The 17,899-nt window shown below is 42.0% G+C and overlaps 1 protein-coding gene across 2 annotated transcripts in view; it reads right to left on the minus strand.

Moving 5' to 3' along the window:
- The window catches only part of SLC44A3 (solute carrier family 44 member 3), a 39,319-nt gene extending 26,312 nt beyond the window's left edge, over positions 1–13,007 (minus strand). The window contains exons 1-9 of one of the 2 annotated variants that reach the window (XM_030496301.1): positions 12,911–13,007; positions 9,946–10,053; positions 7,299–7,441; positions 6,561–6,697; positions 5,081–5,174; positions 3,541–3,710; positions 2,889–2,978; positions 2,137–2,261; positions 1,677–1,863 (exon numbers count right to left, since the gene is read on the minus strand). In XM_030496301.1, coding sequence (XP_030352161.1) covers positions 1,677–1,863; positions 2,137–2,261; positions 2,889–2,978; positions 3,541–3,710; positions 5,081–5,174; positions 6,561–6,697; positions 7,299–7,441 — 946 coding nt within the window. In that variant the 5' untranslated portion in view covers positions 9,946–10,053; positions 12,911–13,007. Of the gene's footprint in view, positions 1–1,676; positions 1,864–2,136; positions 2,262–2,888; positions 2,979–3,540; positions 3,711–5,080; positions 5,175–6,560; positions 6,698–7,298; positions 7,442–9,945; positions 10,054–10,275; positions 10,382–12,910 lie in introns of those variants that run through there. The other variant, XM_030496300.1, reaches the window with a different exon arrangement.
- Positions 13,008–17,899: the final 4,892 nt, after the last annotated feature.

Below are 17,899 nucleotides of genomic sequence, written 5' to 3' on the forward strand. Positions count from 1 at the left end.
ACTACTTTCCTGCAAAGTCTGTAAAAGCATCCAGGAAATACCTGACTAGTTCCCCATCCCACACTTACCATCAAGCTGTTTGTATCATATGAGCTAAAATATTTCTACTCTTCTAATGATTGCTGCATTTCCAAAAGCTTTTAAATCCAACAGACACAGCTGGCATTTTCCAAATTTAGATTTAACGAGGGCAAGCTTCCCATCCTTATGTGTGCATATTAAGAGTACCAGTGGATTTTCCTGTGGGTAATGGGCCAGCTCAGCTGAACATCAAGAATGGAATATTTCCTCTAATAGTTATTTTTAATTATCTATTTAGCAAATCTGGGTGTTATAATTAATGTTATTTACCTGCTCCTAGATTTACTAGAGTTAATGTTTATCTTAAATTGCATCTGACCCAAGCAGGTGCCTGAAATGAACAGTTGGCTGATAGCTCAGGAGATGCTCCTTTCTCTAAAAGACTGGGGGGAACCTGTGATAAGGTACCCCACGAGGCCAATGTGAAAATTACAGCAGCCTGGCTGATGTGCGCATAAATGGGATGAAGGTTTTGCAGGAAAGCTGACAACCACACAAAGCTGTGTCTAGCACATAATGCTGCCTCTGTAAAGGGAAAATCCAACTCAGAGGAGTGTGGAGAAAGAATATCCAGGACACTTAAAGTAAAGAGAATCTGCTTGACTATTTAATCAGCTAGGAACAAGTCACAAAAGGACTGCAGGTTGGACATTTGCCCTTGCTAGGTCCGACCCTTCTGCACCAGATGCAGGTTATCAGCCAGACAAGTGCTTCAAGCAGCCGTTTCTGACAGACATGAGCTGCTGGGGGAAAGGCAGCCAAAACAGAGAGACCCTTGAAAATCTGCATAACTCTCCAATGAAAGCTGGACAGAAATAGATCCTAGTCTAGCCTAAGCAATGGCTGAACGATTTGCAATGCCAGCATGGCCTCAGGCACACAGACTACCATGTTACAAGTGAAGTGAGTCTTCTACAGAGTCAGAATGAACAGGATGAGACTGAGATGGAAGCAATTGTGATGGAAGAGGAGTGAGGTACCTGACACATGGAAGTGAGGAACACTGCCAGTTTTGCCAAATAGGCTTAGCTACTGAAAGGGTGAAATTTAAAATAAAGTAAAAAACCAAAACAAACCCCCAAATCATAAAATGCTTCCTAGGTACAAAGGCTGATATCTGCATGAGGTGTTATCCCCAGAGTTGCACAGAGCTTCTTTGTGTGATGTTGCATGGAAGAACCTCCACTTCTCTCTGATGGTGTGATGCTGGGCCAAGAGATAGCATCCAAATTACCCTGGTTCCACCAGTGACAGATCTTATAGCGGTATGTCCCTCAGTAAAATCTGTTCTGGCAGATCTTTCATATTGATGGACTATTTATACAGAGCACCTTCCCTAGAACTGCAAGAAGCTCTGGATTAATCCAAATACTGTTGTACTAGTCTAAATGATAATAGCAGTTTTCACTGAACTACAGAGCAGAAACAAAGTTCTGTCTCCATGACAGAACAAAACAAACAAAAGAAGAAAAGAGTAACAGAGCTATGTAACAATGCCAACCCTCATTTTGTACACTAACAACATGAGGCCCCATATTTAAGAAGTGAACTTAAGAAACAGCATTCATCCAAAACCATGGAAAGCATATACTTACCTGCAGTTCCTAGGCTGAGTAGTATAGCAACCCAAAACACCCAGAACACAACGAGAATCATAAAGGTCCAGAGTGGTTGGAACAGGAGGAAGGGAATTCTGCCAATGATTTTACCAACAATTCGAAAGAGTTGTACAGTGAACTGAAGCCTCTTTCTTAATACAAGTATAAGAGAAAGCAAAACAACCTGTTACAGGAAATAAAAAGACAAATTGTTGGGATTCTTGTATTCCTACACCACTGTTAGAAGTGTTTGTACAGGTTTGAAGTATGGCAGAGCCCTGTTCTGACACACTAACTTCACAATGAAGGTATAAAACTATTTAAATGAGTGTAAGCATATCTTATAACTGATTCTCATTTTCAAATTTGAAGGAACAAGGAATTGTTTTTACTGCTGCAGAACCACAGTAGTTCAGGTTTTCAAGTTACAGCCTGATCAAGGTAAAATGCTACTTACGGTAACTATTGTTGAGAAGATAGCATATCCAAGCAGAAACTTTACATTTTCCTTTTCTGTTTCCAATTCAATGCTGGGATCGTTCCTGTAGTCATAATAGAGCCACCAGAGCACACCTGAGACAACTGAGCAAACAAGAGCAGCGTGAAGGCAGGCAGTGCACCCCAGGCTGCAGCACACTGCTGTTGGCAGGCTCATGTCTGCCTGGCCTCCCTTCAGGAGTCTCCTGCCCTTCCACCTAAGCCAAGCTCAGCCCAGGAATACTGTCACCTAGCAGAGAGGCACAGTATCAATGATCACAGAGAAAACCCAGGTAATGGTTCGTCAGCCTGAGGTAAAACCACTGCAGAACGTTTGGTTCTCTTGCAGTTACTCAGAAGCGCAGGCATGTAACTTCATTGAGGAGATACAAAGCTAACTTTCATGGAATGACATTCCCATAGTTCTCCCTTTCTAAAGCAGGCAATGTAAAACTTCACTGAATTTCTGAGAAACAGTAACTGCATTCATCTGCCAAAAGAAATGTTGTATCCAGGCATCATCATCATCCCAACACTCAGCAGCTGGAACAGCACAGCCAGACCTTGGCACCAAAGGCAAGCAGGGCTCAAGCCTGGCAATGGCTGTGCTAAGCTTAAGCTTACTGAGGATGCCATGGAGACAGAGCATAGATGTTTGCTCTGCTGCTTCTCCTTCAGTTCAGTGAGATGACCCGTTTAACTAAGCACATGCTAAAAGATAAAGATACTTACAGAACATCCCAAACACAACCAGTGCAATCAAAGTATGAACCAGAACTGTCCGAATGAATCTGAAGGCTAAAACTAGGATTAAAGAGAAGGCTGAAAAACATACAAAGTGAGTTTATTACGAGTGTTCCAACACATTTAACCTAACTCTTTTACTTTAAACACACATTTAAGGTTCTTGCAGAATTTGGGCATTTATTTTTAAACAGGGGTCTCAGAAGCAACAGCATTTAGTGAAGTTGGCAACCTTTTTAGTTTACCTTTTAAAACACACAGTTACCTGTAGCTTACTAATAACAAACTTATAACTGACATGTTTCACCTTGGGAATTATAAGCTTCTCAATAATATTTTGTACAGGATTTAAGTTAAAATTTTCATGCTAATGCCATTTTTTTCATCAACCATTTCTTACAGTGCCCTGAAATGAAGAATATTGTCATATCAAGAAACACAGAATCTGATACTTCATAGAGATGGATTTCATCAGTCTATTAAATGCCCCCTGATAAAACACAATCACACTTTCAGAAAAACAACTCTGCCCAGAAAACATTAAAAAAATCACCTTGAAATTAAAAATGTAGAGTTAATAGAAACATTTGAAACCTCACACTTCAATTGAATATTATTTGTTTCTTATTTATAAGCTTACCTAGTGCAAGGACACTCAGTCCTATCACAGTATCTCTTCCTGCCAATATTCCACTCAGAATTCGGTGAAAAACATCCATTTCATTAACCATGCTTATTAAGACAGATGCATATTTGGAATAGCATTCAGGATTTTGTGGAACACAGCGATTAAATAATGGAAAAGATTTACTGGAAGGTTGAAAACAAAGATGGTAAAAAGACATTAATCACTGGACAAACAGTTTCAAATCCACAGGGATCCATTCCACCACCCTCTTTCAAGCCCTCTGCAGTACCCTACCAGCATCCTCAACACAGTTCAGCAGTCACAGTTGGCCAATGTAATCTGTAACCTGGCAGACCTTGCACAGAGAGCCTGACACAAGCAGGCACTGGGCATGGAAGTGGTCTGTTCCAAAGAGTAGTTTAACGTTTCATCTGCAAAATGAACTCCTAGCAGCAGCATACCTGTATCACTGTACCAGAACATCCACTCAAGAACAGCCTGGGGGGAAAAATAAACTACTATCTCAATGCCCATCAGCAAGTAGCTCCTATTCCCATTCTAGTCTGGCTTCACCTGCTCTGCTCCCCGTGTGTTTATGTAAAACCTAAACTCACGCTAACATAGCTGTAAGCTACGTTGTTGTAGATAATTCTAGACCACAAACACTTTGCGTTGTTTTTCTGATACGTAAGCACTCTAAAAGCCACATCAAGCTAATATTTGTAAGGTGCAATTACCACCACCAAATATTTACATATGGAATTATTTGGCATTGCCAGCCAAGCTTCTTGCATATATTTATTGTCCCACTTTGGCAATTCTGCACTACAACAGTGAAAGACATATTCATATCTAAAAAGGAGAGGTTTGTCCATCAACAGTTCAAAACTTCTCTGACTAGCTTTGCTTCTAGCAAGAAATAGTACTATACCAATATATATATCTATATAAAAGTAATAGTACTAATAGTATTCCTGCTCTCCTCAGTTTTTTTTTCTCTGTTTTCTCTTGTTCAGAGCAGATGAGTTAGCTCTGCAAACATGGAGATTCCAGTTCCTTGCTGTATTTTCATGACACAGCGGAACTTAAAATCATGGGTTTAAGGATTTTGACTCACAAATGCCTAATGTTAATGACAGTGCCATCCACAGACCTGTGCTTCAAGCCAGCTGCCTATGAAATGATCTTGATGGAGACTTCTGGTTTCAGGATAATAAGGCCCAAGACCACAGCTCTTCTTCCTTGGCATTGAGGGAGAGAGCAGAAGTCTGTGCAAGTCACTCCTCGTATGGAGTGCTTTTCTCCTGATTTGGAGAGGAAAACCAAAGGGTAGAGGAATGGGGGCAATGCAGTCCTTGTTCATTCTGTGGGATAGGACACTGGCATGTTCACAGGCACACATGAAAACTCATAAAGATACATGTACAAAAATAAATAAAGCAAAACCGTTCTGACTGTACAGCATCAAGTCAGATACAAAATGTGAGGAAGTAACAACCCTTAAGAAGCTGTTTGAACTCCAGGGTGTTGGAAAGTACCCAGTAATTCTTACCTCGGTGGAACTGGCAATGTGGGACACAGCTCAGCTGCCTTTGGATTAAGTGTGTAACTGGAAATGTTCAGGTTGTAAATGCAAAGACAAGAACCTAGGAAGGGGGGAAAGCGGGGAAGGTAACTTAATATGTTAAAAGTTTTAGAGAAAAACACATTATCCATTAAGCATTATCCATTTCTGCTTTGATCCCTTAGCAGGCCATATTCATCCCTGATATCCCAGTGGTCATATAAAGAACGAATTAGTGAATTGGGTAAATCTAAAGCAACCTCTGAGGAACTTTTCACCTTCTAGACTTCACTATAGTTACCATTTAGTGATCTTCCTGAAGGGCAGGCACACTGTTTATTCCACAGTGTGATACTTCAGCTCTAAGCTCTTACTCATTAAGATAACAGAAGAACCTAAAATGACAGAAGCTACATTAGAACCAGGCCCCTCACAGTTTAGAAAAGAATATATATCTGTCCAGAAATTTAACATTTTCTGGGCTCTAGGCTAAATATAATCAGGTAATCTGCTAATAATACTCTGCTCCATTATATAATGCTTCTGGGAAAGAAAGGCTGGATACATTCAAGCCATCCAGAATGCAATACTTCTCTCTCCCTCCAAATAAACGTCAAGCAGTTTTAGCGTGGAGATGGAATTTCATGCAATTATATTGTTACACTGAAAATAGTTATAGAATATTAGAGGTGTATAAGCTTTCTGTACATACCATATGATGGCAAACTGCCCCAACAAGAAATTCAAACAAATGTTGTCAGTTTAAATAGCAATCCTTGCCAAACATAACAACAAAACAAAAGAAGAATGGAATTCTGACCATCAATAAAAATAGCCACTCACATTCACATGGCCTGCAGGTTATGCGTACCCTATGGAATAAGGGTTAGGCTCCCAATTTAAATCCAATAGCTACAGTTATTCATTGTAGCTAAATGTATGTTATTTCATTTACACATTGGACATGAAAGAGCTCGAGCTGCCTCTTTTGCACAATAGCTACTTCTGACATCCTATCCATCTTGCAGACTTTGGGATCTGATGGCTAAAGTGATAAAACCACTTGTGTATCTCTGGAATTAATATTTCCACCACAGTTTTAACTGAATTTAAAAGAACCAATTGGAGAAGTTTCTCAAACAGCATATGAGCTCTGTTCACCTCCCAGTGCCCCCATCAAACTAGGCCACTTCATTCTCAGCAGCCAATTTTCTGCTGCATAATCTCAGCATTGTGCAGGAATTAATCAACAACTTCGGAATTTGCATGAGAGCGCTGTACCATTTCTAGAAACGATGGCTTCTAAATAAAGCAGAAACAAGACATTTTGTTTTCTGTTGCCATGGTCTGCTCAGGAAATTAACGCCAAGAAATTACTCCCTAGCGTAGCAAACATAAGAATAACAAAGTGAAAGCTGCTCAACTGTTCTACAGATACACTAAGATAGTCATAAACCCTGTTGCACACCATTATTCCTTGCAAAACTCTGGAGGTCTTCCAAAGAGTTGAGTTGCTCTTGTGGACAACTAGACACGCACAAGGAAAGTGAACTGATTTTGAGGTTTTGCATTTCCAGGCTGCATGAATTCAGAAAGAACACATACCTAGAAAGAAAAAAAGATCCTCTTTTCAAAAGAAAAAAAAAAAAAAGCTTTCTGGTTTTTATAGGTTTAAATTCTGAGCCTTCTTTCCATCTTTTTAAAGCGCTACAAAGGAAACGAAACTCCTTTTCCAAATATAATGGGAAAAAAAAAAATGGGAGTTTGAAGTCAGAAGTTAAGAAGCAATTTGAGAATATGCTACATTTTTATACTTCATTTTACGTTCTTGAACGGGATCAGAAGCTGCCAACGTGGGTACCATTCTACAAGGACTAGTTCATGGGAGCTGACAGAATGAGCAGGAACTTCAACATGCAACTTCCTTAAGTACAAAGGTTTGCCATATAGAATGACTGCTGGTTTGGCTCAAGTCCTGCTTAAGATTCAGTATAAGAAGCAGCCAACATAAAGCATAAAAATGCAGCACATTTTAACCTTTCCATTTCACTCACCATTTTGTAGCATTTTCACACCTTTTTTTTTTGCATTTATATATGAGCATGTGTGTATATATATACACACATATATATGATTGACATCTAGATGTACATCATATGAACTTCTCAAACATTTGATTTCTTTAGACATTATTTGATCTACTTACTTTTTATTAGTCATGTCCCGTCCAGAAAGGGGTGCCCCTTTAACAGGAGCGTTCTTCCTACCACATACGTTCCCAAAACTGTCATATCCAAGCACAAGTCTTTCTGCAGCACCAGCCATCACAGCATAGCCAGTTATAAACATCTGTTAAAATACGTTTTAATTAAGTGAAATTGTGCTCCAACAGCTCCTCAATAAATACTCCTTTTAACCTGGGCATTTGTGTCTTGTGGATGCAAACAGTCAAATCTAAAATTCACCCCTCTGCACAAGGCTGGAGCAAGTCATATTGCCAAGTTTAGCCCTATCACCTCCTTAAAGCTCTCCATCTATTTCTGGAGGTATATAAATTAAGGAGAATATCACAGGAGAAGAAAGGTAGGGGGTCCTGATTAAAAATAATAGGAAAGCAGTAGTAAAATGCTAAACACTGCCTCTACCCATCTAGGCAAGGTCATTCAACTGGTAACTTCTCACGTGCTCACTGCTGCTCATTGTTCAAGTGCCCTTCAAGACACACCTGGGCAATATATCTGCTGAAATGAGCCCTTGCAGCTGCTGGTGAATTTAATCAGAGGTATATTTTAAACACATGAAGTATAATTAAAATGCAGGTTACCTGAAATTTCAGGAAGATTCCTTCTTTAACACATGTGAAAAACCTGGAGAGAGCCACACTGTGCACTTAGGTGACACTCCACTGATCTTTTAGATGCTCTGTTGTCGGATCAAAGCTGATCTATTGATCAGCTCCCTTTAAAGCCCAGGGGCAGTTAAGCACTTCTCTTGGCCAAGTAGCAGCAACCGTTGGCCAATATAAGACACCTTGCCCAGGAAGGCAGCTTAGACCCTGCTCAGGTGTCCCCAGAGGGTGAAAATGCCCCTTGCCAAAAACCTTTCCAAGTGCCAAGAAGCAGTAATTCTTCTGGGAAGCTGGTGAAGTCCTGAGCACAATTGTATCCAAAGGGTTATTTACAGCGTTCCAGCCCTTAAAGAACTCAGTGATTCAATTGTCTCCTCTGTCCCATGGGGTGTAAACCACATTTCACACACACCAAGGACAACACACTAAGCTCTATGGCTACAGGCCAAGTGCTGGCAGCAGAATGTCTTCTCAGTCCCACATTAACCACTACTACTTTGCATGGCTATTGCTGAGTATCAGCTGTGCTGGACACAGAGTGCACATACCAGATGCAGCACAACTGCTTTCTTAGTTAAGGTTGAGAGCCTTTATTTGTTATTCTACTTTTAACACTCATGATTAAAGATGGGACCTGGGCAAAAACCATGAGTCTCATACACGAACATGTAAGTACCTGCTTCCATAGTCCCCATTGTAGTCTCCTTTTCACTTACATATTTGCAGTCTAACTAGTTAAATACTACTTGTTTTTAAATTAGGAGTGCATGTTAATGCTGTCTCAATGTGGAGAACTTTGTAGAAACTCCACAATTAAAGCTGACACACTACTTGTGGGTGTGATCTTTGCTACAATAACAAAACATTTTCAGATCCAGTTTATTTGCCTAGGAAATATTTGTTAATAATTAAATTGTTCTCAGAAGAAAAATTACAAATGAGCTGGCATTGGAACTCAACCTGAAGCAGGCCTTCAGGAAAATTCTGGCATTCTAAAAATGGCTGTTACAGGTCCATTGCCACCAGTGTAGCAAATACTGTACACATGTGAATTATGATTTTTAAACGGCAGAATGCTAGATACGAGCCATAAATACTAAGTAAAAGGCAGGTATAGCTGTAGGACTGCTGGAGGGGTGTGTCTATATGCCAGTGCTGTGCATTCCCACAGTTCTTAATGTGGCTGCAAATTTTCCACTAGTTGAACAAATCAGTGTCACCAAAAATGTATTCATCTTTTAAAAACAAATCAAACAAAAGAAAACAAAGACATGTATGCAATAAGCTATTTCAAAGAAACTGAGCACTAAGAACAGTGAAAGAAAACAAACAAAATCCTAAATCCTCACCCTTTGACAGGTTTAATTTTGACATTCCCTTCACTGATCAAAGCACTAAGCATAAGACAGCATGTCAAAACCTCTTCACAACCTATCCTCTTCACAAAGTTCATCTTCTGTTTATGCAGCATTCCAAATGTGTATGTGTTCTTCTGCATTAGCTTCCATTAAAAAGAGTTATTATGATTTGAGTTGAAAACTGACCAATAGCACATTCATGAGAATCCTGAGTAGCCTCAGACAAAGCATTCGTACTTAAGGAAGTCAAAGGCTCTTCCCAAAAGTTGCATGCTGTTCTAAACACAGGACAGGTAGTGACTCGATGTAATATCAGGCACATGTGCTGCAAGATAACAAGGCTACAATGAATAAGTAGAAATAAGAGCCCTGCCAGATCCTGGACTAATTTACAGAACAGGGGATTCTAAATAACTCAGCCCTGTGTGTGCATTGGCACCCAAAGCATATGGGCAGAAGTTAAAAGTCTGTGTTACAGACTCTGCAATAAAGCACTGCACCACCACAAAGGTCAGCTGTATCTCAGTGCAATCCCGGGACCCTAACACCTGTGCCCATAAGAATTTCCGGGTAGCTTTAGTAGGCCACTGTGCAGAACCCCATTAACTTTAGAGCTGATTTGTCTTCCAGAAAAAGAGCATGCTTACCAAACCAGCCCAGAAAAGAAAGAAGAGGAGCAACCACAGAGTGTCCGTACACTTTCTGTAAACCACTGGTCTCCACTCCCTCAGTTCAAAAACGCCATCTCCAGCATCCTAAAACCAAACAAAGAGAGAAAAGAAGAAACCCCACGCTTCCTGTGAAGTTAAAATCAAGTTTCAAACGGCTGAGATTTGTGATCGAGCACTTAAAATGCCGAGCACCGGCCAGCTCTCTGCCGCCACAGTGGCGCAGCTCGCCCACAGCGACAAGCGCAGAGCCCCGCACGGCCCGGCCAGGCCTGGCCCCGCCGCTGCCCCGGGCAGCGCTGCACTCACCTGCTGCGGGCCCCCGCGCCGCTCCATGCTCCCGCCCGCAGGGCCGGGCCGCGAGAGAGCGGGCGGGCCTGGGGCGCAGCGGGGCCGCGCTCGCTAGGGCAGAGCCCAGCGCCGGGCGCAGCTCCTCCTGCCGCCGCGGCCCGGCTCTGCCAGCCCCGCTCCGCTCCGCTCCGCCCGCAGCCGTCCCTCTGCATTGCCCTCCCCGGAGCTCAAGCGCCAGCGGCCGCCCGGCGCTCGGCGGCGGCGCGGGCGGAGCAATCCTGCCCTACGGTTATTGCCCTGGAGAGCCGGCTGGGGCAGGCAGCACCCAGGGACTGCCGCCGGGGTGGGGCCCCTCCGCTCCCGCGGCACAAGGGAGGCCGGAGCGGACCCTCCTTCTGTGGGTCGGGGCGAGCCTGCAGCTCGCTCACAGCCGAGAGCTGCTCAATGGGGTCTGGCCGGGCGGGGGGGGTGTGTACCCCGTTAGTCAGATGATTTATGGGAATAACTGCAGATTTGTTATCGCCAGTACAAAATGTACAAGCGATCTACAAGGGTGAGAGGGACTCTTCATCGGGGACTGTAGCGATAGGACAAGGGGTGATGGGTTCAAACTGGAACAGGGGAGATACAGGTTGGATAGGAGGAAGAAGTTCTTTACTGTGAAGGTGGTGAGGCCCTGGCACAGGGTGCCCAGAGAAGCTGTGGCTGCCCCATCCCTGGCAGTGTTCAAGGCCAGGTTGGACACAGGGGCTTGGAGCAACCTGCTCTAGTGGAAGGTGTCCCTGCCCGTGGCAGGGGGTTGGAACTGGATGAACTTTAAGGTCCCTTCCAACACAAACCAGTCTGGGATTCTGTGATCAGTGCTTGTAGTTTGAATGACTGATGAATGCATTGGTATTAACCACATTTAATAACCTGTTGTTTTCAGTGCTGTCCCTGTTGTCTGTGTTTTTATACATTCACTAAGTTCAGCTCCATAATCTAGAGAAAATTAGTATTACCAACTGAAAACATGTCCAAAGTATGGTTTTGGTCTCTGCCTGACAATCAATGGGAAAAATGTCCCCTTTGAGAAGTAATACAACATCTGCAACTGCGATAAAATGAGTTAAATTGAAGCTGTTTTGCAAAGCTGTTTAAGAACTGGTCCATCTTGTACAGGAAACAGAGCATTAGGTTGGTTTTGCTTAGAAAGAAGAATTTATTCCAATTCTCAAGTGAAAATGAAGAATGAATCTTTGCTGACAAGCTAACATAGATGGGAGTAAATGGGTAGTGTCAGAAACTGGGATTTAAAAAAGAAAGAGAATTAATCCCTTCTCCAGGGCATTTCAGGGTCCTTCTAAGCTAACTGGAAATAAATATGCTCATTATTCATCAATTTGCAGAGAGTTTTCATAATGGGTTGACAATGTTGCAAAAGCAATTTTCTGTCTGTAGAACCTAAAGAGAGAAAAATTACTTTTCCTTCCCTTTGTGCACATTAAAAATTTGGGAATAAAGGAGCTTTTCTTTCACATACAAATGCAAAATTCCATGTGAAACTTAACTTTTCTTCCATAAGAGTTCATTAATTTGATTATATAGAGGAAAAAGAACCAGAATTATTAATAACTTTTAATAACTGATTAAGAAATAATCGTTCTAAAAGATCAATGCCAACCATGAAGGCTGATATTAGGATTTGGTGGCTTGCTGTCATCACGTGCTAATATGAGCTTTCACTGTTGATCTGGCCCTTTTTGAACTGTTCTCCTTATTTATTCTCCTTGTGTTACATTCTTATTGTGAATAAAGGAAAACAGCAAGTGGATCAAGTATTTTTAATAAAATCCAGATTCCGAGCAGCTGAAGTTCAGGGAAAACCACTGGAATCAGCAGTAAGGCCTGCTTTTATCAATCAGAATTCTTGTATCCCTTCAATTAGCCTAGGAAAAGTTATCTGATAGTCAGAATCATAGAATAGTTAGAGTTGGAAAGGACCTTAAGATAACCCAGTTCCAACCCCCTGCCATGGGCAGGGACGCCTCACACTAGACCATGTCACCCAAGGCTCTGTCCAACCTGGCCTTGAACACTGCCAGGGATGGAGCATTTACCACTTCTTTTGGCAACGCATTCCAGTGCCTCACCACCCTCACAGGGAAGAGCTTCTGCCTTAGATCTAACCTGAACTTCCCCTATTTCAGTTTGAACCCATCACCCCTTGTCCTATCGCTACAGCCCCTTTGATCCCTCTCCAGCATCCTTGACAGCAAATAAATCAGGATTAGAATAGGGTTTTCTTAAATTGTAAATGAAATATTTTAATTGTACTAGTTTGTTGAATTTCAAACATGATCAAATAAAACATTAATGTTATTTAGTAACAGATGAGTAATTTTCTCGTGTGTCACTAGGTGGTGTTCTGCTCCTTGTTTAGTTCCAACCCAGCATTTCACACTGGGAAGGAGAGGTTTATGCTGTGGTTAGCCAGGATTCTCAAATGAGGATTTCATGTTACAGTTGAAGAAAACGCCAGGAAGCAAAACTCAGCTCAGATAAGGGATTTAAACATCCACTTCCAAAATGCAATACCTAAACTTCTTGCTTGTTATTTGTCCAATCCTGCAAGTGCCCAAATTGCCAAGATGGATTTTAAACTTTGTCTTACCACTTTGACAGGAAGAAGCTTGGTTCTGCAGCTGAAGCACTCAGTGGGGAGTAGGGAGCTTTAGAATTTACAGTTTGGAGGGTTGACTCAGTTTAACCTGAAATAGAAATGAGATAAAAAAGAGGTTTAGAGAAAAGAGTACTGCATTACAGAATTCTTTCTTTTATGAAAGCACTAATGACTTGGCCAGAGAGGTGTACACTGGCTGGTGCTCACTCTCCCTGGTAAGAAGCCCAGCTTGGAGACTTTAATCTCCTGGTCTACATGCACAAGATGCTGAGTTTATATTATGCTTCATCAAAGTCTTGTATCCAACTACAGCCGCTTTCCTGCAAGATTAGCATGAGAAGGGGCCACGTTCGCTTACGAGTCTTCACTGCTCTTTCAAGTATGTAATGTTTCTTGTAAAGACAAAAAGAAATCTTTACAATCCTGGAGTACCCAGGAACACACAGTGATTTAATTGTGAATGAAGACAGTAGCAATACAACCTGTTTGGGGTGTTATGGTGGGGCAACCACGGGAAGAGAGATGAACATTTACATTTTCAAGACTCCAGGTAGTTTTTAGGAGATTTTCCAGACACGTTTCTCAGCATCAGCAACAGAAATACTTCAGCAGTGAAAACTCATGAGCATTTTCCTCTGGGTTTGATTCTTTGTTTTTCACAAAGTCACTCAGAACCTATAGAAGAAAGCCAGTCCTAAACTCACGCTTCCTGACTCCAAGCTGCTGCTTTAATCCGAAGGTTCTTACTATTTCTTATGAGCTGTTTGTGGTGTTTGTTCACAGAGATTGAACCCTGGCACTGCCTGCACTTATGGCTCCACTTTCTTACCAAGAAACTTCCCTGGTTAAAACTGGGACAGGAATGTGGGTTGGGAAGAGAAAGGTCTTAAATGAGAACATGAGAGTTCCTTGCTGGGCTGGTTGAGTGAGATGACTACCCCTATCTGTATCCCATTTGGGTCAGACAAGGAACAGAGACCAATTACTTTAATAGCAGGACACAGCAACTGAGAAAGCCAACCTAAAAGCAAACATTTTCTGCCTAGTTAGGGAAGGTGCAGCTAAACATAATTGTCATTAATAAATGTGAAATGATCTTGCTTAGGTACATTAGCTTAGCAAGTAGGCAGTGTTCTCCATAGGAAGCTATGTTACTTGGAATATCCTGAATTGAAACACGCAGGGACTGAACACAATACCACCTATTATGTTCAAGCTGCTAGTCAGGTTTGCTGACAATTTGCACTCCAAGACCTGGTGTTTATGTCTTTGTGCCACTTGAACCATTCAGTCTGAAATTCCTCCTGGCAGGTGTTGAAGATTTTGGGGCAATTTCAACATACATTATTCGGTCATTTCTGAGAATGAAACCAGAGAAGCAGACATTGTGCTATCTCCTGTTAGGGCAGCAGTAAAAAAATCCTTGTGCGTGATTTGGATCAGAGATCCTGAAACGAATATAAAGAAAATCAAAAGGAGAAATGGCTGTTGCTGTTAAACAGCTGCTTGGAGTTGAGAAGGAATACCTTGGTTAATAAGGAAAGCAGGGCCCAGGAGCTCTATGAAGAGGATTAGGGGATTCATAAAGGTCAGTATCAGGAAGTATCATTAAAGCATTTCACTTGATGCTGTACACAGTGGGCCACTATGCCTCTGGTGAGCCACAGTAACTGTGACTGACTGAAAGCCAAGACTGGCTTAAAGAAGTCCTAAAGGAAACAGAAGACTCCAACAGTAGGGAATAGAAGCCAGAGAATGGCTATGGGCAGAGGACTGGCTGGCAAGGGACAGCATGCAGGAGTGGAGGGTAGGACTGGATGTGAATGACACTGAGAGCCAGGGGGAGGTGGCTGGGAAAGGGAGGTGAAGATCGAACAAAGAAGGAACCTGAGAGCTAGGGAAGGTTAGGATTGGTACAGAAAGGTGTACAACTGGCCAAGGAAGAAGAGGGTAGATCAGAGAAGCATGAAAGCTGTGTGGGGATTAAACAAGCAATAGCACAAATCCTGAAGGCACATAAAGATTAAGACTGTGGGGAATGAACAAAGCAATCCAGGTCTGCTACCACTCCCTTTCACACCTGGGGTATCGCCTTTCCTCTGCTGTCAGCAGACATCCACAGTGCTGACTTGAAAGTGCCCTGGCACATTCTGGCCTGACTAACAACTCAAATCACCCTGCCAGGTTTATGATCCACCTGCTAGTGCTGTCTGTTATCCCACTGGATCAGCTGGCACATATCTGTGCTATGTGCCTAGGGAATCCAATCCTTTTCCTGACTTGAGTTAGTGTCCACATTAGCTTTTCTGTTTGCTCTTCTAGAAAATCCCAGTGATAGTAAGTTTACAGCTGGAATATTAACTACCCTGTTATCCGTATCATCATGAAAATGCACAAAAGATAAAAAAAACAATATTTCCTTCTAGTAATTTGATGATTTTTGAGGTGCTCCACTTCACAGTCTTAGAAGTCACTTAAATTGACCAAGTTACTAGCAAATTAATGAGCCACTTATTTCTAGCTCTCAATGAACATTGATCCTACCTTCTTCTGGATATCTCCAATGTATTGAGAAACTCTATTTTCTTTTCAGAATATTGATTGTTTAGTAGATTATCAAGGAATCTAGAAGAATAGAGTGTGCACATCTCATAGCCCAGCTATATAGTTTCAGCTTACTACTGCTGATGACCACCCTTCCCATGATTTACCAACTGTATGAATCATTTAAGGAAGGAATATAATGCCACAAAGTGAATTTGTTCCACTTTCTACATGAGCAAGCAGTGATCTGCGCAAAGAGCCCTTTCATCCCTGTCAATACACAAGCTGGAGTACAGTCTGACCCTAAGAAAGGGTTTGGAGTATGTTTGCTGAGCTGAATCTGATAATAAACTTTAGAGCTGCCTTGTTTCGAAGTTTCAGAATTGAGCAAGAGGATCAGTGTTTCAGGATTGCATGGTACTTTATATACCAACCCAGACAAGACACAGCACTAGTGTGGAATGTCAGAATTACAAGGCACTTGCTCAGTGTTCTGACTGGTACACGGCATGGGTGGCATAAGATAAAAGAGCTTGAACTGTAACTACTTCTGTCGTTCAGGACTGTTAATGTCCCTCTTCAATCCAAAGAGTAGACATGCCAGTGTTTCGATATAGAGAACAGAGAAGGAATTGTATTGTTCTTCACACCCCCCTCAAAAAAGGCCAGGGGAGGGAATTGGTTGAATTTCAGAGAAAATGAAAAGTGGAAGATGTGAATTTGTAAGGTTGGAGAAGGGTGGCTTGTTCTGTAGATTATGTAAATGGAAGGAAGGATGGAAGGCATTCTTGAGAGCCGCAAAGAAAGCAGAATAACCCAGGATAAACCCAAACCAAAGAGGCATTTAGCAAAAGGCATCCATCTGGACCGCATAGAGTCTGTACAAGTACCTGTGACTTACTCGGTCAGGTCTAGTTCTGAATGAAAAGGATGAGAGGTTTTCATTAATTGGCTGGAGACCAGGGCAGTGTAGTTTTTATCAACACTGAGACAAGCAACAGATTCATTATTCATTACAAGGGCTAGAAGGAAGCCTTTTGTGCCAGCACAAGATCCTTCATCGGCAGTTTAGTTCTTGTAAGGACAATTTCTATTAATGCATTCAGCTACTGAACGTTTGCTAACGAAAACCAACCAGACAGACTGCTTGGGCTGGAGGCTGGACATCAGGCCCTGTTAGAGGTGGGCCCCAGGAGCTGCTGCTGCCGCCGCAGATTTCTCCACAGGATGTCACTCTCGGGCAGTTTTGTCAGTCCTGGTTCTTGCCTACAGCCTGAGGGTTATGAACTCCACATTGCAAGCCCATCTAGAGAGCATCGCATTGGTCACAGTGCCTTCCAAGTGGCTTACGTGCAATGTTATTGATGCTGTTAGTTTTAGACTTTCTGAGCACGGCTTTTCACTGGTTCCTCTAGTGGCTACTGAAGACTAATTTCATGGATTCATGTGTCTGCATGTTTATTGTACAGAGGTTTCAAAGCATGTACAATTCTACCTGTATAACGTATTACTGTAGAGTGAGGCTTGGACAGCAGCATATATTTTCCTGGTTTTTCTTCTTACAAATAACAGTTTTGATATAGAGAAAGCATTAGACCATCAAACCTAATGCTCCCAACCACACCAGAGGCAGCCAGCAGAGAATCTACTCAAGGTATTAGGCTGTTTGTAGACTTGATTGTATTCACTGCACACTGTGGCCTATTACTATACATAAGAATAATCATTACTTTAGTTAGGAGTTCCAGGATAAGGCCCTTTATGTGTAATAATATGTTTCTGCATAATTTCACACAACTGGACAGGATCCAAAGTCCAACAGCAATGTATGTTAAAAAGACTCAAAACCACGCATGGTGTCTTCATTGCTTGAAAAGGGAATACTGAACATCTGACTTTGGTCACCCTGTGCAGAGCAGGAGGAAAGATGTCTCTGCTTAGTGACAATAAGCTCCCCTGCCAAAAAATCAACAATCTGCTCTATAAACACTAATGTTTGGAACAACACATTTCAAAAATGGAGTCATGTTGAGTCAGATAATGGCCCATGAGACGTCTGTTCGTTATCTTTAGACTACCTTTGGTTTACCTTCATGTTTTTCCAGAGACTTCTGGCAAATTACCTGCTCAATTCAAGTTTCATTTCAGTTACTCATGAGCAGAAGATCATCAGTGAGTGGAATGCAGCCGTGGAACCAGCAGCCAGCGTTACAGTATATACGATGACATGACTTACGTAAACAGTTTATTCATCTTCATTAAAGTTATACTGAATCAGCATCGAGGCCACATGAGAGAAACTCTCTCAGATGAGTAGTTCTAACTCATAAGACTTGTGTACTCATCTTCATAGGCACAGCTATTTACAGGATAAGAGCCTGAAATATTCGCTAAGAACAGTAGGCCAGGTTCTGCAAACCATCATTAAATGTTGAA

This window comes from Strigops habroptila, chromosome 8, assembly GCF_004027225.2.
Source record: "Strigops habroptila isolate Jane chromosome 8, bStrHab1.2.pri, whole genome shotgun sequence".
Lineage (NCBI taxonomy): Eukaryota > Metazoa > Chordata > Aves > Psittaciformes > Psittacidae > Strigops > Strigops habroptila.